Source organism: Lycium ferocissimum, chromosome 6 (genome assembly GCF_029784015.1).
Source record: "Lycium ferocissimum isolate CSIRO_LF1 chromosome 6, AGI_CSIRO_Lferr_CH_V1, whole genome shotgun sequence".
In the NCBI taxonomy this organism is placed as follows: Eukaryota; Viridiplantae; Streptophyta; class Magnoliopsida; order Solanales; family Solanaceae; genus Lycium; species Lycium ferocissimum.
Window position 1 is genome coordinate 53,020,740 of NC_081347.1, and position 22,199 is coordinate 53,042,938.

A 22,199-nucleotide genomic window follows, 5' to 3' on the forward strand; every position below is an offset into this window, starting at 1 on the left:
TTTGTAAACCGACAAAATTTGATTTGATTTTGATTTTAAGTAAAATATAGCCGAAATAACCGAACCAAACCGACAATATATACTTTTATAGAAAAAGTTTGAAATTTTACGATATTAATTTTTTGCACTCTTGATTCATAATCTATGTTTTTGCCTTTATAGTAATCCAATTTTTTTATTTACTTTCTAGTTTGATTTGTTATTTTTATTTTGATAATTCTAAGAATCTATTTCTTGTTCAAAATAACTTGTTTTTGAGTCCTTTAATTATTCATCAAGATATCTTGGTATATCACAACTAGATCTTTAATTTATTGCACAAAAATAAATTCATTGAAAGAACTTTTTTTTATGTTCCTTGAAATGGCTAAATTCTTAGATGATGCATACATTTTTTTTTGGAAAAAGTACACATATAACTTGATTATGTTTATATTTCTTTCTTTTCTCAAATAGGAGTAATTGATGATTTGGTAGTGTTAGACGTATATTGTCATATATTTAAATAAAAACCGATAAAAAAATCGAAAAACCCCACAAAACCGATAAAAACCGAAGCAATGAAAAACCGACTAAATTGATTTGATTTGATTCTAACATTTGAAAAACCCACTAAATTGATTTGGTCATCTTTTAGAGGATAACCGACTCAAACCGAACCATGAACACCCCTATACTTTATTAATCCTTTGATGCAACTTTCATTCATTTCTTTTCTTTTCTTTTTTTCCCCTCAAATGGTAGAAATAGTGCCCACAGGCTATTTTTAGTTTTGTCCTTGAAAAATAGTTACTGTCACATTCTGAAGTTTCTTTTTGAAATTTAAAACTCCATTATGATGACTATTTTTCAATTATAGAAAATGAAAATGAGTATTTATAAATTTTACCCGATTTTTGTGAGTATGGATAAGTCCATTAATAGAGGAGGGGAAAGAAAAGAAAGATAAGGTTGATATTGTTCACGTTCGACTTTTATACCAAATCAAAGGATTTAACTGTATAAGAGTTAAAAGTTCAAGAGGAGTACATATTATTTAACCATAATTGAAAAACGAATGCACGAATAAAAATATGCTCATTGTATACTCATTGACTTACCAAAATATTGTTATCACTAGATTGTAACCACTAAATGGTAATAAATTTTTGATGCATATGTATTCGTAATATATATAGCCATCCTACCAATCACTTAATACAATTTTTATGCAAAGCTAAAAAGAAAAAGATTTAACAGTACAAAGAATACAACGATTGTGGCTGATCTTAGTACAAAAAAATGGACATATATTGATAAAAAAAAAAAAGATGGGATCAAGTTATTAACGGTTTTAATCTAAAGATCATATTATTCTAACACATGATGGTTGATCGACAATGTTATTCTTCACGCCAGCATAGAGAAAACGACAAAATTAATATTTTATGTTCGAGGATTGGTTAAAAATAATCCATTAAATATATAACTGGATATTTTAATTCTTTATATTTATCAAAATTGAACACTTTTTGTCTCTGTTATATTTAAAAGCAATACTATTTCTCACAAAATTAATGCGCGAAAAACACGTAGATAATTTAAACTGAATAATATCATCAGAATAAATTTTCTGCGATTCATTTCCCTTTATTCAAACCTTAAGAGAACAAAGAATCTAATTTTAGGGTTTCAGTAACAAATGGTGCTATCAAGGGTCTGACGAAGACATGAACGCTGATTCATTAGCTACTTATTGTAATAAGTGAAGGGAGCGTATGCTTGATTTAAGCCTGTCAAGTGAGCCTGGCCGGGTCATATAAATGCGGGTCACATGGGGCCGGGCCGGGCCATAGTTAGTGGGCTGGGTTGGGGCTGGGTTGGAGGAGGGAAAGGGGTGTCCGGCCCAGCCCTTACTCGGGTAGGGGTACATAGTGGGCTAAGTGGGCCGGGTCGGGTTTTAGTTAGTGGGCTGGGCCAGATTTTAATTATTTTTAAGAAAATTCTAATACTAAAATTTATTAAGTTTGATACTTTAAAATCTAGTTGTTGTCAACTTTATTTTAACCATCAAGTTTCGTAAATTATACTTTGGCCCCATTTTCAATATATAAATACTATTCATTCTCCTCCATATTATCTCACAATTCCCTATTCTCCTCTTCCCTAAATTTCCTACTCATCTAAATCTCTCTCTCTTCCAACTTCCAAGTTCAAATTTCAAAATTTAAATTTAATGGATAATGATAATCCTCCACCTCCTCCTCCAGTCCGAAGATCAATTTCAAGTCCGGTGTGATTGCATTTTGAGCGAGTAGCCGAGGAACATGTTAAATGTCAATATAGTGGTCAAATATATCTCCATAAGTCTGAACCGATTTTTGGGGGTACTGGTCTGTTACGTAGGCACTTGGACAAAAGACACAAAATTGAACTTTGAAGTTTATCTCTTCTTTAAATTTCTCCATTGATGCTACTGCTTTGAACTTTTCATTTGTAATAAGTTAACCGTTGAAGTTTGTCTGTTTTGAATTTGTAATGTTATCAATTTAAGTTTGAAGTTTTATTTTAAATTACTTATGTAGTCTTGTATCACATTACGAACTTTTTATAATTTTTAGCACTTAAATAGCCGTTGGGAGTCTTCATTCCGACAACATATTCAAGATATACACAAATATACCATTAACATATACAAGATATACATAAATTAGGAACTTTTTTGCTATAAATAAGCTAATCTTTTTAACCAAAAAAAAAAAAAAAAAAAAAAAAAAAAAAAAACAGGTTGAAATGAAATCACACAGTAACTAAATGGGAACAATGCACATGAGTTTTGATACTAAACCAAAGTTCTTAATTTAATTATCTCATCTGATCCTAAGTCCTAATGTCATGTGCAGATTGTCACCTCTCCATCATCGGCGGAGACATTTCAACAACAATAACAACAACCCAGTGAAATCCCACAACGTGGGGTCTGGGGAGGGTAGAGTGTACGCAGACCTTACTCCTACCAAGGTAAGACGGATGTTTCCGAAAGACCCTCGGCTAAATAAAAAGCATAGAAAGAGGTCAGATAAGGCTAAGTGATTCAAAGCAATATGGAAATGCAAATAAGGAAAGCGACACAGATAAAATAGGATAATCAAAGCACAAGAAGTAACAGATAGTAGCAGATATCAGAGTACAAGAAATTATACTGCGATAATGCGACTACTAATAAGGAAGGATAACGAGACTATCTACTAGTCTTCTACCTTAATCTGAGTCCTCCAAACCCTCCTATCTAAGGTCATGTCCTCGGTAAGCTGTAACTGCGCCATGTCGTGTCTAATTACCTCTCCCCAATTCTTCTTCGGCCTACCCCTACCTCGTCTGAAACCATCTATGGCCAACCTCTCACACCTCCGCACTGGGGAATCTGTGTCTCTCCTCTTCACATGCCCAAACCATCCCAATCTCGCTTCCGGCATCTTGTTTTCCACCGAGGCCACTCCCACCTTATCCCGAATATCCTCATTCCTAATCCTGTCACTCCTAGTGTGGCCACCCATCCATCTCAACATTCTCATCTCGGCAACTTTCATCTTTTGAATGTGAGAGATCTTAACTGGCCAACACTCCTCCCCATACAACATAGTTGGTATAACCACCACTTTGTAGAACTTGCCCTTAAGTTGTGGTGGCACCTTCTTGTTACATAGCACTCCGGAAGCGAGCCTCCATTTCATCCACCCTGCCCCAATACGATGTGTGACATCATTGTCAATCTCCCCGCTGACTTGCATAATAGACCCAAGATACTTGAAACTACTTTTCTTCTGGATGGCCTGGATACCAAGCCTCACTTCCAAGCCAACCTCCTGAGGTGCTTCACTGAACTTGCACTCTAGGTACTCTGTCTTGGTCCTACTCAGCTTAAACCCTTTAGACTCCAGAGTATGTCTCCAACCCTCTAGCTTAGCGTTAACTCCACTACGACTCTCGTCGATCAGGACTATGTCATCCGCGAAAAGCATACACCATGGCACCTCACCTTGAATTTGCCGCGTCAATTCATCCATCACCAAGGCAAATAAAAACGGACTAAGAGCTGATCCTTGATGCAACCCCATTACAACCGGAAAGTGCTGCGAGTCTCCTCCTTGTCCTTACCACGGTTTTGGCTCCCTCATACATGTCCTTGATCACCCTAATGTACGCCACGGGTACACCTTAGCCTCCAAGCATCTCCATGGGATCTCTCTTGGAACTTTGTCGTAAGCCTTTTCTGGGTCGATGAATACCGTGTGTAAGTCCCTCTTCCTCTCCCTATCTTGCTCCACCGATCTCCTCACAAGATGGATGGCTTCTGTAGTTGAGCGTCCCGGCATGAATCCGAACTGGTTCTCTGAAATAGACACGCCTCTCCTCACCCTCATCTCCACCACCCTTTCCCACACTTTCATAGTATGGCTTAGCAGCTTGATACCTCTATAGTTATTGCAACTACGGATATCTCTCTTGTTCTTGTATAGAGGGATCCTTACACTCGCCCTCCATTCTTCGAGCATCATTGCCGTCTTAAAGATGACATTAAACAACCTAGTCAGCCACTCCAAACCTGTCGAGCCCGCGCTCTTCCAAAATTCCCCAGGAATCTCGTCAGGTTCGGTCGCTCTTCCCTTGCGCATCCTACGAACAGCACCCTTAACCTCCTCAACCTTAATACTCCTGCAATACCCAAAATCGTGATGCCTTCCTGTATGTTTTAAATCTCCCAACACAATGTCTTTGTCCCCTTCTTCATTCAAGAGTTTGTGGAAGTATGACTGTCATCTCCGTCTATTAAGAGTCTCCTCTACCAATATTTTGCCATGCTCGTCCTTGATACACTTCACTTGATCCACATCACGTGCCTTTCTCTCCCTCGCCTTGGCTAGCCTGAACAATTTCTGATCCCCTCCTTTCTTCTCTAGTTCAGCATAAAGGCGTTCAAAAGCTGCCGTTTTTGCCGTCGAAACCGCCAACTTCGCCTCCTTCCTCGCCATCTTATTAACTTCCCTATTCATCCACTTCTCCACCTCATCCTTGCTTTCTATCAACTTCGTATACGCCACCTTCTTTGCTTCCACCTTCCCTTGAACTTCTTCATTCCACCACCAGTCCCCTCGTTGCTAACCACGACTACCTATTGAGACCCCCAACACTTCCCTTGCTACCACCCTAATGCAACTAGCCGTCCTATCCCACATACTGGTCGCATCCCCACTACTATCCCAGGCCCCCATATCCTTCAATTTCTCTCCCATCTCCAGGGCACTAGTCGTGGTCAAACTCCCCCATCTGATCCTAGGGCGGTCATCCACGACCCTCTTCATCCTCGTCATCTTGATCCCTAACTCCATCACCAAGAGCTTATGTCGGGTTGTAAGGTAGTCGATCAGAATGACCTTACAGTCTTTGCACAGACCTTTATCATCCTTCCTAAGGAGTAAAAAGTCTATCTGAGTCTTAGCCACCGAACTACGGAAGGTTACCAAGTGCTCCTCCTTCTTTGGGAAACTCGAATTGGCTATCACCAACCCAAAAGCTCTTGCAAAATCCAAAAGTGAGACTCCTCCTCCATTCCTGTCCCCGAAGCCAAAGCCTCCATGCACATCATCATAACCTCCCGAAATAGGCCCGATGTGCCCATTGAAATCACCTCCCACGAATAGCTTCTCAGTAGGCGGTATGCCTCCCACTAACTCGTCCAAATCCTCCCAAAAGCGCCTCTTCTCCTCCTAGCCTAAGCCTGCTTGCGGCACATATGCACTAATAATGTTCAAAGTGAGCCCTTCAACGACCACCTTAATCAACATCATCCTATCAGTGACTCTCCTAACCTCTACCACCTGATCCCTTAATTCACTATCTACTAAAATGCCTACCCCATTCCTATACTTCGACCTACCAGAGAACCAAAGCTTATACCCGTCTACCTCCTTAGCTTTAGGACCTACCCATTTGGTCTCTTGGACACAAGCTATATTAATCTTCCTCTTCTTAAGAATCTTAACTAGCTCTATGGACTTCCCCGTTAACATCCCAATGTTCCAAGAACCTACTCTCAACCTAGACGCTCTTTTAACCCACTTACCCCTCCTAACCCTTGCCTCGTCCCCGAACGAGAACATGACCCTAGTCTTCCATCACTAACCAAAGCCACGAAAATAAGTATGAACTAATAAATTATTCAAAGGTCTAAAGTCAGCAAAATGTAACTACAAGTGTATGAACAAATAATGGATATGGCAACCGGAGGTACCAACTCCGGTTAACCGAACACAGTTGCCGTCGAAAAACACCTTGTTCAACGTCCGGAGTTCTTTCACCGTCCGAGTTACTTTGTTCACCGCCGGAATAATATTCACAAAGACACGAAAGGGAGAAGAGAAGGGGGGGGGGGGGGGAAGAAAAAAAGAGAAAGAGAGGGCTGGCCGGAAAATGGTGCCGAAAAAAGTCGCCAGCGATGGCGCAGCGGTGTTCGCCGCCGTGCGTAAAAAGGGGGGAAAAATGGAGAAGAGAAGAAGAAGAGGAGAAGAAGAAAAGGGAAGAGAGAAGAAAAGTAAATCTAGCCGGAAAAGTGGCCGGCGTTACCTGGTCGCCGGCGTCACCTGAACAGTGATGAGGTATGGTCGCCGGTCGGGGTGGTGGGGGGGGGGGGAGGGAGGGAGCAGATCTTACCGTTGGGAGAGCAGAGGAGAGAGAAAGAGAGAAAAATGTGAGCAAATTTCTACTTCTGAAGCATGGTGAAATCAAAGTACAGTATTTGCAAATAGATTATCTGAAAATTCCCAGGTTTTGCTTCTGCTATAACATCACTAATTCCAACTTCTTTGGCAATGGCAGAGACATTTCAAATACGCTAAAAAATATTTAATTATTATTATATATAAAATATTTGAAATTAATAAGATCTTAGACATTGGTTGTTCTACATTTTCGTACTTCATCACAATCTATCTTCCAATTTCTCTGTGAGTTGATCCTTTTGTTTCATTTTAACGATTCTGTAAACTCAGCTATCAGTAGGGATGACTGATGACACAGTATTTTGACATAACTATCTTCCTTTTAATTATGCTAATTGATTATTTTTATAATAATATCCATAATGCTCAATAGTGTTATTATATTAATTTGCTCGAATCATGTTCACGAAAAGATATTTTATCTGCCGCCATAATTTTTGGTGTTACCAACTTATTTTTTTACAGCAAATAGGAGAAAAAAGAAGAAATGGTGGAAGTTACGAAATCTGCCATATATATGTAAAAATGCCTATTTATGATTTTTTTTTTAAAAATTAATTCGAAATATGCCGGGAGGGGCCGGGCCCCGGATGGGCCAAAACCCGGGCTGTTGGTGGGCCGGGCTATCGGGCTAAATGGCATGTCCGGCCCAACCCCCTAATTTTTTCCACTAGCCCAGCCCACCACCCTCTTACCAGGTTGGGGGGTTGGGCCGGTTATGGGCCGAGTTAGGTGGGCAGGTCTCGGTCCCACCCGGCCCAATTGATAGGCTTAGCTTGATTCAATTGACTTGAGGTTTTTTCTCAGGGTGCCAATTGGGAAAAGTACATCTAGATGGTTCCTTTAATCTAAGAAGTTCACCCACTTTTTTTGGTAATAGCATAGCTATACACAACTTGTTGTCTCAAAGAAAAACCAGCACCTATTGGACTTACACCTAACAAGCTAAGGTAACATAGCTCAGAAATAATCAATAACTAAACAGCAAAAACAGGCACATTTGTAGCAGTCTTCTGACTCCTGGAGCAGCTCTCACATTGCAAGCAAAGGCCACACCCTTAGCAATTTTCTCTACAAATCTACTCTTGTCTTCAAATATCCTTTGGTTCCTTTCCAACCAGATAGCATGAATCCCTTCACTGTATACCATTTTAAAGATCTATGCTTTTTGGGATTTCCTCTTTCCTTGTGTGATGCTCGTCCCAATTGCTTACATTATAATTATGTTTTTGGAGCCAATGCATCAACCTGGTCCAAACAGTTGTAGAAAACACACATTTAGCAAATAGGTGATCCCTTGTATCTTGGAAGGAAGTACAAAATACACAACCAACATCAATCCATACCTCAATTCAGCAATCTATCTCCTATAGGTAGTATGTCTTGAAAGTGTAGCCAAAGTATAAAGATGGTCTTGCTCTAGCATCATTCTGAACATAAAACACTTTCAAGGAACTCTGGTAGTCTGTTCCAAAAGCTGGAGATAAGTTTGTCTGATATCACTCTTACCAAGAATTACAAGTTGCAGTTAGGAGACTGTTACTCTTGCCTCTATAGTTTTCTTCACCATCTAACTAGCTTGACTAGGTATTGGCATTTGGTCCAACAGTTCATTTTTATGTAAAATGTGTGAAACCACTTAATCCACATTTTGTCTTGTTTATGAGCTAAATCCCAAAAACTCTTAGATTGAGCAACTTTATTTATAGTTTTAAGTTAATGAGACTGAGTCCACCGACACATGCATTTGGGAAAGCATATCTGTCCTATGACATTAATGCTCTCTTTGTTCCAACAGTGAGCCTCTATTGATTTCCTCACCTTAGAAGGAATTTGACATAGATGAGACAAATAAGTTTGGATGCCAACTAAGACTGTCTGAGTCAATTGAATTCTACATGCATATGAGAGTTGTTTAGTAGTTCAAGAGGAGATTCTATCCACCATTTTCTCTATTAAAGGTTACCATAGAATCAGAGACAATTTCTTAGTTGCCAATGATACTTCCAAATACCTGAATGGAATTTTTCTTTGGCAATAGCCTAACTGTCCCAGTATAAGATCCTTTTCCCATTGAAAGATTCCTCCAAAGTAGACTGAACCTTTATCCATAATGGCCTGTAGGCCAGAAGCAGTTGAAAACTGAATGAAGTATTGATAAACATAGGCAACAGATTTAGCATCACCTCTTGCAAATAATAGCAAATCATCAGCAAACTAAGATATGTAATGCCCAGCTTAGCATATCTAGGGTGAAATGTAATTGCTTTAACAATTTTCAAATCATTCAATTGCCTGCTTAAATATTTCTATAGCAACTAGGAAAGGGGATATGGGGTCACCTTGTCTAAGGCCCTTAGCAGCTTCAATGAGTTCTGTAGGTTCTCCATTAACCACCACAAAATAGTTGATAGTTTTTACACATTCCATAATCCAGTTAGTGAATTTTGTAGGGAAGCCAATCCCTTCCATGCATCACATGTTCTAAATAGATCCACTCAGATAAATCATAGGCATTCTTCAAATCCACCTTCATCATATACCTAGGGGACATGTTCTTCCTAGTATACCCCCTTTACCAGTTCATGAGCTAATATAATATTATCAGCTATCTTTCTTCCTAAAACAAAATCATCCTGGACCTCACAGATAATTGAAGGGATGACGGATTGGAGTCTACCAGCTAGGACTTTGGAGATGATTCATGTACTTTTCACGAGCTAATTTCGTCAAAGATAAACGAAATGTATTTTGAAAGTACTCAAGTTTGATAGACATAAAAGATTAGAACTGCTGGTCAAATAGATATTTAATGAATCACGATTTTATATCAATCCCCAAACACAAATGACTATATATTTTTATCACATTTTTCTGCATCATAACATAGAGATATATCTTGTTTCAGCTATTTGGATCATTTTATGTTTTAGATATCCTAAAGTGATAATTTAACAGAAAACGGTTTCCTCGAAACATCATAAATACTTAACCTTAAGTATTGTTTAATTATGTTAAATATTTAACCAAACCAAATCCAGCATGTGTCCTTAGTCCCAAAAAAAAAAAAAAAGTGATTTCGTCATAGCAGATTATAATACTAACTGAATTAGTTGAACCAACCTTAGTTATATTAGCTTGATTAATAAATGCTATTAATCAAGTGACATAATTGGGACGATTGATGAATACTAGTCAAATTTTGATTGCTAATAAACACTGTTAAGCATCTATCATAGGCTGTTGTTTCCATACTGTTTAATTTCTTTACTAAAAACTAATTCTTAAATGGTTTTGAAAGACAACTGCATATGCATTTGACGAATTAAAAATCAATTATAATATAATCGAAGTGAACTCAAGTAATAGAGCTTCCCCTCCCACTATTTTGGGTCACTATAATAAATAATTACAATTTATAATTGTAATCTTTATGAATTTCTCCTTTTTAGAAAAATAGAAGTTCATTTTTAATATTATGAAAAGAGGTATATAGAAAGGTTTAACTTAATAATGGATGCAAAATCCAGATTAAATACGTGGTCAGTTCTATTGTTGTGAAAATAACATCTCAACATTCTAATAGTGTGAAACTATTGAGTCCGGAGCCAAAATGGCTTCTTTTTACAGCCATTACACCAAAATGGCATGCCTTTTTTTTTTTAAACCCAAATGGGTATTTCGTGCATATTGCACGAAATGCAACAAATTTTGTTTTTTTTTTTAATTTCGTTTTTATATTAAAAGCGAAATTAAAAAAAAAAAAAATTTGTTGCATTTCGTGCAACATTAACTGTCTTCTTTAGCAATGCCATAAACAAATTTAAAGAACGAAATACAACTATTCTTGTGGTGAAAGCACGTTTCATTTCAAAGTTATGCTTGGGACCGGATAACTAAACATAACTAAAAGTACCATTTTCCTCCGGCGTAAATGACTTTTAGTTAAACACAACTAAAAGTACGCGGATCCGGCATAACTAAATATAACTAAAAGTCTCCATTTCCCCTCCAAAGATATTCGGCTTGCATTTCTAAGAAAGTATGCCTCGGATCGAGCTTGCATTTTAATCTTCTTATGCGGATATTGTTCCAACTCACATGCTTAATCTCGGTTTACAAATTAACAACAATTAACATAAGTATGAATTCGACTTGAGACAAGCAACCCAAGCGATATGTCCAACTTAACGGAATATAGAGTACTAGATTTTTCGAATCCGAGCTATTAAATTTAAAGTAACCATAAAACTTTGCGTCCGTAGCGGTGAGTTTGTGGTAATTAAGTTATATCCCAAAGAAATTAACAAATCAATATTCTGATTCGTGTGGATCTCGTATATATACTTCAAAACCTAACAATAAATTGTTCGAATTAAGCGAATAGTAGTTAGTATCTCACGTTAATGACAATGGGTTCGTGCCTCCGTGGTGTTTAACAATTAACATCTTGCTATACAATGCAACCCATAATTAGTTTGGAATGACAAATACATATATATGCTTCAAGGCAAAGTACGCCCGCCCATAAGGCATAAGTATGCCCCGGCATAAGTTTGATAATTCGTTAACAAATTTATGCGATGGGGGCATACTTTTAATGGGCAAACTTGTATCTTGGACCCGCATAACTTTGTGAAGGAATTATCAAAGTTATGCCGGACCGGCATAACTAAACATAACTAAAAGTCTCGCCTCCGAGGCGGACTTTTAGTTAAACACAACTAAAAGTACCGGATCCGCATAACTAAATATAACTAAAAGTACGCCTCTCCAAGATATTCGGCTTGCGTTTAAGAAAGTATGCCTCGGATCGAGCTTGCATTTTAATCTTCTTATGCGAGATATTGTTCCAACTCACATGCTTAATCTCGGTTTACAAATTAACAACAATTAACATAAGTATGAATTCTTAGGACAGACAAGCAACAGCCGATATGTCGACTTAACGGAATATAGAGTACTAGATTTTTTCGAATCGAGCTATTAAATTTAAAGTAACCATAAAACTTTGCGTCCATGACGGTGAGTTTGTGGTAATTAAGTTATATCCCAAAGAAATTAACAAATCAATATTCTATGCATTCGTGTGGATCTTCGTATATATACTTCAAAACCTAACAATAAATTGTTCGAATTAAGCGAATAGTAGTTAGTATCTCACGTTAATGACAATGGGTTCGTGCCTCCGTGGTGTTTAACAATTAACATGCGCTATACAATGCAACCCATAATTAGTTTGGAATGACAAATACATATATATGCTTCAAGGCAAAGTACGCCCATAAGGCATAAGTATGCCCCCATCGGCATAAGTTTGATAATTCGTTAACAAATTTATGCCGATAGAACATACTTTTAATGGGCAAACTTGTATCTTTGGACCGCATATCCTTTGTGAAGGAATTATCAAAGTTATGCCGACATACTTATGCCAAGTCCGCCCATTACATAAGTATCTTGTCCTAGATAACTTTGGTAATTCCTTAACAAAAGTATCTTGCCGGTTAGCGCATAGCGAATTTAAACTGCTACACTGCGAATTTTTTTTTTTTTAAAATTTTGGTCGCACGTGGGTTCGAACTTTGGAACCTATGGGTGTGCCGAAGGGCAAAATTTAAAGATTTCAAACAAGTCTAGTATTATAAATCATTGGTTCAAAGATTAATGGAAAGGAAGAAAATTGATGGCAAAGAGAAGAAATTTAATGGAGGAATTCTTGAAATTTCTAATATGGTGGAGGAGAAGGGGTTGTGGTGTATAAATAGGGAAGAGAATAGAGAGAGACGTTGAGGGAAGGAAAATATTAAAGGAAAATGGTTATTTTAAGTTTTTAACGGTTAAAAACTTAAAATAACCATTTTCTCTTTAATATTTTCCTTCCCAAAAAAAAACAAAATTTGTTGCATTTCGTGCAACGTTACATCTAAATACCCATTTGGGTTTAAAAAAAAAAGGCATCTTGGCATTTTGGTGTAATGGTAAAAAAGCGGGTCACATTTTGGCTCTCGGACTAAAACTATTATACAAAAAGATAGACTACTGAAATAATCAAGCATAGTTATATCTTACCTTATCTAAGTCTTCATTGACTTCTGATCTAATACCTAAGTTAAGTTCTTTCTTTGGCTTTGTTCTCACAATAGGCTTTCCTGTCGTGGTTATCTCCATCACATTGGACTTCAAATGGACTCCATCTGCACCGTTTGCAACCACAATGATGAATCAATTTACCACATATTTTTTGAATGCTACATTGCCAACAAATTTTGGCTAGACCTTGGTCTATTTAGCAAGTTTCCACCCATCAAGATTCAAGCCCATTGGCTTCATATCATAAATACCATTAGCATGCCCATACGAAATGACCTGCTCGACTGGCAGTAATTCTATCCCTTTGCACTTTGGTACTTGTGGCTAAACCGGAACAACAATGTTTTTAACAGCAAAGCTGCCACCCTTTCCACACACATTGTGGTAATGCGTGCTATGGAATATAAATACACAACTTCTTCCTCCTGCTCGCAACAAAATAATAATAAGACCATTGCTGTCAAATGGATTCCTCCACCCTAAAAACACTTCAAACTTAACACAGATGGTGTTTTTCCTAGCAATGACAATTCTGGTGGAATGGATTATTGGTTTTTGGAAAAAAATTACTGCCTACAACCACCTTATACCGGAACTTCAAGCCTTCCAACATGGGCTTCAGCTAGCAGAACATCAACTCATACCTATCGATATAGGAACTGACTCCACGGAAATCCTCCAATTACTGCAACATCCATGTACTAACTATCAATCTTATATTAATCATTGCAGGTGCCTAGGTGCCTATTGAAGAGGTTGGGGCATCCAGCGGTCCAGCATAGTTTCAGAGAAGGGAACAAATGTGCTCATATTTTGGCTAAGTTAGGATCCAAGCTGCCAATATGTAACCAGTTATATAGCATGTCTCCTGCACAGGCAATAGTCCAAGCAGATAAAGAAGGAGAAACGTCTAGTAAAATAGTTTCGTTGTTTATGTGTAATAATTTGGCAAGCTTAGGAAATCTCTATGTAATCGCTATCAATGATAGTGACCCTGTATCTACTACTACTTATGTAACGTTCTAGTATTAATAAAAATTTCTGTTCTACCCAAAAAAAAAAAAAAAAATTCTAAATCAAATTTTGTTTTTGCCCTAATAGGATTCACAGCGCGTTGATGCCATCATTTTAGTCTTGCTACTTGATATAACACATTTTAGTTCAATTACTTTGTGTAGTTTTTTTAATAGCTTTTACATTAAATATTTCATAAGAAACAAATAGAAGCTTAATTTGATAGTGTACTACAAATAGATTTGTGCAGGTCTGCATCGTTACATTTTAATAATGGTGGACTCTTAGGTGACACTTTGAAAGTAAAATAACCGAAAATTAACCGAACGTATCGATACAAAAGAAAAATCGAGATGATAAAACGGTTTCGATAAGTCTAGTTTTGATTATACAAAATGAAATAACTGAGGAATTCGAATGGTATAATTTTTTTTAAAATAACCGACTGAACAGCCCCATTGACACACGTACTAACAGCATCACAACTTTGAAATTTTAAAATTCATGTCTTTTACGAATTACCATTTGCAGTTATACATGAAATTTGTATTGTATGATCATTTAATCCTTTATTATATTCTTAATTAGATTAAGAACTTCAATGGAACCGATATTGACATATTTGGCTTAGGTCTCTGAAGAGTTCGTGTGGAGGTTTCAATTCCCTACATATCACCTTGCAGCTACTGGCGTTAAAGCTTCCTTCAAATTTCAACTGAATGCCTACTATATGGTATACATCAATTCTATCCATTATGTTGAGACTTTTTGAAAATAGGTCCAACACTGGTATAATCTCTTTCATACATTAAAACTATGTCAAACATGAAGGAAGACCAGGAAAAAACAAAATAATAAAAAAACACAAAAACGAAAATGCGTACCTTGGGTAGAACTAATCACTTTCCGATTCCCTTGATTTGTTGTTTGTTTATTGCCTTCTCTTTTATGATCTTTCTGCATATTCTCAGTTCAAGAATTTCTTTTCACTCTGACCTATCTTAAATTAAACTTGTTCATGCATCCCTACTGAAAATTTAATAACATCTCATATATTTCAAAAATTATGTGCCCTACGTTCTAATGACAAAGAGAGGTCTCATTCACTCAATATCATGAACTTCATAGAAAGAGAAGAGATGTCACCACCCATGGTAGCTCGTCCATCCTCTCGTGTTGAAGATTCCCAACATTAGCATTAGTTTGGGCAATAACAAAGCCTACAAATACGTCTATAGCGCGTTGCATGTCACGAAAAGTCTGATCTGGTTCTGGTTCTGGTTCACCCTAAATAAGTAGAGGGACTTCATCTACCACCTCCAAAACTCCGCATTCCCTGGAGCTCCAGGTACATAGCGTGGTTATGATTCCCTTGCCACTCTAGGACGATGACCCCTTGGCCTAGACTGTGGTTGTGTTGTGGCCCGTCAGAAGCTGCATCTGGAATGACTAGGACCCTACTGTTAGCATTCACTAATCTTATGCTTGCCATATTTTTAGAATATATAATCACACGTGTCAATCTGAATTCTTTCCTAAATCGGGCTCTAATTGCATGATCTAGAATAATATGAATGAAGTGAAACAATTCCAAAATGATCTTGTAGCCTCCTTATTATAAGTGTGGCACATAACATACACAAAATGAAATTCTACTAGAAACGTTTCCTGATACCCTTGAACATACTCTAAACCTACTGATTTGAAGTTGTCACGCCCTAAGTTAGGAGTAACATGATCGGTACCTGAATACTAAGAAAACTTTGTAGACCTGTCTACCCATTTTCAGAACATTTATTTCTTTAACATAGCAGAAACTGTTGGGCTAAAACGGCCCAAAGATAGTCTTAACGTGATGTGATATTGTCCGTTTTGGGCTACGCCCGCACGGTTTTCCCAAAAGGCCTCACATCATTAAGAGTATCCAACTCCTTATAAATAGTTCCCTTTTCTTTTCAGCTATCAATGTGGTATTTGGGTCAGAGATTCAGCATGTCTATGTGTCACCTACACTGTCAGAGTATTAAGGCTGTGAATGCGTCTTCAAAGCTATGAGTGAATGCGTCTTCAAAACTATGAGTAAAGGTCGTAAATCGGCCCATAGACGGGCAAAGGCACTAACCCGGGCCTCACGCCACACTCCGCCATCTTCATACTTATCCCACCAAACCATTGGCTCTGATATCAGTTTTTGGGCTAAAACGGCTCAAAGATAGTGTTAACATGATGTGATATTGTCCCTTTTAGGCGGCGCATGATTTTTAAAAGTAGCTCATGACTCTGGGTTAAAGTATCCAACTCCTTATAAATAGTTCACTTTTCTTTTCAGCTATCAGTGTGGTACTTTGTTCGCACACCCAGCACAAACATTCTTGTTAGCATTTGTCTTAATAACCTCATCATAATTGAAAAATATAAGTTAGGCTCATAGTCTGCTAAGTACTAAATAAAGTGATAAATATCAACATACGTAAAATATAAACCCCTTGTACAAAACTACACCCCCCACGGTATGTCAATGGAACCTTTATCAACATACATGGGAGTCATGGCACGAGATACGTCCTCAGCTATTAAAAAGAGTAAAGTAACTAAGTAAGCTCTCACATGTGTAACATAAGTGGGGTCACCAAGCGTAAGTCAACTGAAGGACACACCTACATACATCTTCAGCTGAAAAGACGTAAACTATTATTTCGTAGATTGATTATAAGAATGACTCTTTATAAAGGGGAGGAAAAAGTTGTGAACAACTGAATAATACATGCAACATTTACCTACATATCACAATTGTAACTAATTTATCATTGGTAGGTAGAATGAACTGAACAGTATAAAATCTGTTGGTCCATCATAATTTGTTAACAATTGAGAATCATACACTGCTTTGTCTGCTAATGGTCAATTGAGCAGGCTCATTATCTCTACATATTATCACGTCCCCAACTACTCTTATAGGCAGAGTTAATGTATGCCCAATAGCAAACAAGCTCTGCCAACAAATTTCTTAGGTAAAGGTTATTTTCTTAAAGAAAATTTAAGCGAAGCCATAAAATGAAGACAAAAGTACAATCCATGCAAACTTAATAAAAAATAGAACACACTGAAAGCAAAAAACTTATATGGGCGACCTATTCTTACCATACTTCCACTGATGAAAACTGCCAATCTATTCTTTCTTTTCTCCTTTAACCATTCTTCATTTATTTACGACATATACTCTGCTAAGATCATTAAACAAGAAGAAAAAAGATGCGTGCAACAGTTGGAGAATACTTGATTTTGCTCTGAACCAAAGCTATACAATTCCACTAGATTTTAGGATTAATAATACATATGTACATATATATGCACGCAGTTCACCATGAGTCTCACTAATGACAACTGGAACTCAAGAGTTAAATCGACTTCACTAATCTGAGGAAGATATCTCCACTTGTGAAACATCTTTTGAGGATTTCTCATAGTAAATATGTTACCAACATGTTTATATGAATAACCTGCCGTTTAAGAAATGCACATATGCCCTCTCTATCATTTTACGTTATGCACATGTGCCATCTTTTCCGGTGAGGGCATAAATCATGTAGCTAACCACAAGTATAGGCATCAAAAAAGCATAAATGGGTAATCTATATTCACTTTACGACTTGTACAGGCAAGCATAGTCGAACTATAAAACACGAAAGTGGAATCTGCACAAAAGGCCAGGTTCCCTGCTGATTATGTACCAACTATGTACCAACTGTTAGCCAGCTTGTCATCAAATTCCAAATCAAATTAACCTTTCATAAAACCTGGCTTACCATCTATGAACACATATTCTTCTCTCCACGAAAAAAGCAAAGACATAATTTATGTCAAAAACTATGTGATTGGTGCAAAGATCTTTCCTCTAATTACCTTCGTTCACAGATCTAAACACAAATTATCATGTAAGCATCAGATATTGAACAAACACGCCTTTAATGCACTATCTGTCACAATAAAACAAATAAAGCTCAAAATAACACAAACGAAAACTGAGAGTAGAAAACAAACAAGTGCTAATTTCTAAAGGTACCAATTATGGCAAAAGTAACCTCAATCTGTAGCCTTTGCAAACAAGAATAAATGCATTTAGTGTATAAACCGAGATGTCAAAAGAACATCACTACAGAACCTTGTTTCTCTTCCTCAACAATGTCAAGAAAAATAAGGATCACAGAGAAAACCAAAAAAGACTACCTTCTATGATTCTTCGAGTTATTATTTTACCTCTGCTATTTTGATCGCCACCTTTGGAGTTTTATGCAATTGAATAGTTGAAAGGAACTACCAGTTGAAGTTTAAAAGGAAAACAAATTGTACTCAGGACCTTCTAAAGAACATAATTCTATTGAATATTGGGTATTGTTTGGTAATCCTCCACTATGAAATGATAAAACAAAGAAGATTTTGAAAGAGAAAAGGTTACTAGTTGGCAAGAATCTTGTTGCCCCCGAAAACAATTCTGTATCTATTAGCAAAAATCGCTGCTACAGTACACATGGGGTTGGAAATTCAGCAACCCATGACAGCACAATTATACACAAAGCTACTAGATCGCTTTCGTCCAAGCAAGTTCCACTGAGGTGGTCCTTCACTTGGAACCCATGCATTCACTTCGATATGACCTTCGCCCATGGCTCTAGGCCCTCCGATTACAATGAGCTTATCACCACAAGCTCTAAAAGCCAAACCCCAACCATTCATGGAAGCTGCTCTTTCAGGCAATCTTCCTATGCTAACCCATGCTTTATTTTGCTTCTCGTACTTCCTCACCGCCATGTCGGCATAATCAGCAGCATACAAATCATTATTTACAACTGCCACCAAAGGAGGTGCTTCAGATGCAGCAGGCGTATCTGCATCAGCTCGGACAGGAGACATGCTGGGGATTTCAGTCCATTTTTCTGTTTCCATATCGTATTCCTCTCCACAAGTCAATCGTGAAATTGACTCAGTTCCTCCAATGCCTCCAATTACATAAAATTTTTTGTCCATGAATACCGCAGAACACATCTTACGCGGCTTATTCATGCTTGGTAAAGTCTTCCACGTTCCCTTCTCTGAATTGTAAAGTTCCGCTGAGCTTAGGATTCTGCCCCGTGAGTCACAACCGCCAGCTAGGATGGCGATCTCCCTGAGGCTGGCAGAGCCAAACAAACACCTCGGTGCATTCATTTGCATTCCAGATGACCAAGTGTTTGTCAGTATACTGTAACGATAAATAACATGTGACAAAATCTCCTTTCCAAACACGAGCAGCTCTGTGCCAACTGCCAAAGACTCCTTATCCGAGAACACAAAGCATTCATTGGGATCCATTGATGGTAGATGCATCCAACGGGAACGAGTGGGGTCAAAAGCTTCCCATTCAAGTAGCTGGCAAGAAAAATAAACCCAGTGCTCAACCACATCATTTTGCCGGCGCAATCTGTAAAGCTCCCCACTCCTAATTAATGAGCGAAAGCTAGTATTCAAAGATGCAATAGCGCCATAATCAGATCTGGAGCAATGAATGAGACAGCTAATCGAGTTATCTCGGCCAATCACAGGTATAAGAGAACTCGAATCAGAATTATCTGCAGTACTATGTTGATTACCAGCTTGGTCATCTAGAGCGCCTTCTCCGTTGGGAGAATCAGATCGCTTGCGTTGCAAAACTTCATTCTCCTGATTATTTTCCAATGGCCTTTTACCGCGCTGAACTTCAATCCTATCAACGCTGTAATTCATGCAGGCTGCCCAGTTGCTTTCTCTTGGAAAATCCCTCGGAACCAAACAAGACAGGTCTTCCAACATGTCGTCCAGGTTCAACCTGGAAAGAAGAACCAATACCACGGCCTAAAAATGCTCCTCGTCACCAAGCTGATATCTACTGAAGAAAAATTGACATGCGAATCAGAGAATTCGAAATAAGAATCCGTCGAAACACAGACAGAAACCTACTGAATTCTAGGAAACCGAATTACAAAATTCTCCCTCATCAAAGCACAAGAAAAGAAATCTCTAAATGAATTTCCATCGACATCAATTTCATACCAAAATAAAGCAATCCCAGTAAAGCCAATATCTTATACCAAATAAAGCTAATCCAGATAACGCAAACGGAAGGACTAGCCATGAGAGGAAAAGATAAAAGTAAACATCCGACTACGTGGTCGTTTAAGAACAGGGAATAACAATCCAGACAAAGTGATTCCTACAAAGATTTGTTTCTTCAATACACATCATAACTGCAGAAGCCAGTACACCCTCAAAAGACAATCGAATTCTCCAGAAACGACAAATACAGATAATCAGAAACACCTCAAAGAACCAACAATCAATCAATTAGCATGAAAGAACAAAGACTAACAATACAGATTAAGTAACTTCTTATAAAAAAATAATTTTTTTAATAAATACAGTAACTAATGAATATCAGTAGATCCTCCAAGACGATTGAATGGCACGAAATTTACAGACTTAGAATCAAAAGCGCCCTAAAAGTTGAAGCTTTCAAGAAAAATGAATAACAATGCAGATAAGTGACTTCCACAAAGATTCAATACATATTATAACTGACCCAAAAGTGACATAGAAATTGAAGCTTTCACTCAAAGAATAAGTGAACTCCACAAAGATTCAATTTATCAAAAAAATGAGGGATACCTTTATCAGAAACACCCAAAAGCAACATAAAAACTTCAACTTTGGATCAAATGAGCAAGCAAGGATAAAAATATATAATCCAGATTAAGTGACTTCCACAAAGATTCAATTTTTTCAATTCAAGAAATGAGAGATACCCTTTATTAGAAACAGCCAAAAGAGACATAAAAACTGAAACTTTGGATGAAATGAGAGCATGCAAGAAGTCACCGACCCAGATCTCTTCTTTCAGATCATAAAACACCCATTCTTGCATTCATTTCAATCACACTAATTCTATTACATCTCTTTATCACTTATAAAATAAATAGAAAAAGAAGAGATTGCAAACATATGAAAAGGGCTATTACTTATGAATTGGATAAGAAGTACCTGATTAGATTTATTTATGTCACAACAACAACAATCACTTTCTCTATGTACACATCTTCAACTTAAAATTCTACTCTCTCTCTCTCTCTCTCTGTGATTCTGTGTATAAAGGGGGCCTGAAATTTTTTACTCTCTGTTTTTTTTAATTTTTGTGATTTGGGTTGTGGGTTTCAAGTATTAGTTTGTTCTCTTGGATTTTCTGTGCAACCAAAGTATACTCTGTAGGCTTCCGCTTTAGAGGACTCTTGTATCTCTCTTCCACCCCTTCCTATGCCAACTATTGTTAAATAAATAGAGATAATAAAAATAAATAAACAAAACACTTCTAAGTATTACTTTTTTGAGTTTTCAATCTGAAATATGAGTGTTTGTGTTTTTTACCTAAATTATCACTAACTATTTATCAAACATACTTCAACTAGTATCCGATGTGCGTGGTGTACATTTTTTTTGTTTAAAAATGATGTCAAATGGATAATTAAAGGAATTAATTTAAAAATTGAAAAAATTAAGAGATATGCATGAAAAACACATCTGAAATATCACTTTTTTTGTTAGTTTCCAGCACTATCACACACTAGTCGAGGTGAGTTTTGATAAATAGTTGGTGATAGTTCAGGTAGAAAACGCAAACACTTGATAGTTCGGGTGTGTTTTGACAAATAGTTGATAATAGTTCATGCAGGAAACACAAACACCTGATAGTTCATGCAGGAAGCTCACAAAAAAAGTGGTACAGGTGTATTTTTTTTACCATTAGCTCAAATAAATAACACCAACATCAATATACTCATTATAATACCACAAGTGATAAGATGTGGGAGAGTAGGATGTCCATAAATTTCATCTCTACATTTGTGGGGTAAAGAGGTTGTTTCCATAGACCCTATACTCAAAGGAAAACTTCTAAATAAATATTGTTTACTAAAAAAATAAAAACTGTTCAATCCACATAACAATTGTTTACATACTCAGATATAGACAGCTGGGTATGTGTTTATGCATATGCTTTTTACCATTGTGTGTAGGGAAAATACATTAAAAAAAAACCCCTACGTATACTCGGATTAATTATGATGCACCCAATCTTTGCGGGCCACCTATTACCCCCTGGCCTTATTTTTTCTGTATTTTTGTACCCTTTTTCGGCCATTTTCGTGTCAACCGAAGCGACGCGCATGAGGGTATAAGCGCTTAAAATCCAACCAAATACACCTCAAATCTCAACCAAACAGCCCCAAATTTCAAGTTTCGAATTCCTCTTGACGTTTCAGTTCTTTTTAG

At 37.2% G+C, this 22,199-nt stretch overlaps 1 protein-coding gene across 3 annotated transcripts; it reads right to left on the reverse strand.

Annotated features, from left to right (window-relative positions):
* Window positions 1–17,943: 17,943 nt before the first annotated feature.
* On the reverse strand, window positions 17,944–21,195 carry LOC132059809 (F-box/kelch-repeat protein SKIP11-like). Of its 3 annotated transcripts, none has more exons than XM_059452589.1 (2): window positions 20,916–21,195; window positions 17,944–19,764 (listed from the first exon to the last, which is right to left on the reverse strand). In XM_059452589.1, the coding sequence occupies exon 2, from the start codon at window positions 19,689–19,691 to the stop codon at window positions 18,408–18,410; it is 1,284 nt and encodes a 427-aa protein (XP_059308572.1). In that variant the 5' UTR covers window positions 19,692–19,764; window positions 20,916–21,195; the 3' UTR covers window positions 17,944–18,407. The 3 variants fall into 3 exon arrangements, with proteins under 3 accessions (XP_059308572.1, XP_059308571.1, XP_059308573.1); XM_059452588.1 differs by having other exon boundaries at window positions 17,944–19,767; XM_059452590.1 differs by lacking the exon at window positions 20,916–21,195 and adding an exon at window positions 20,681–20,906 and having other exon boundaries at window positions 17,944–19,767.
* Window positions 21,196–22,199: the final 1,004 nt, after the last annotated feature.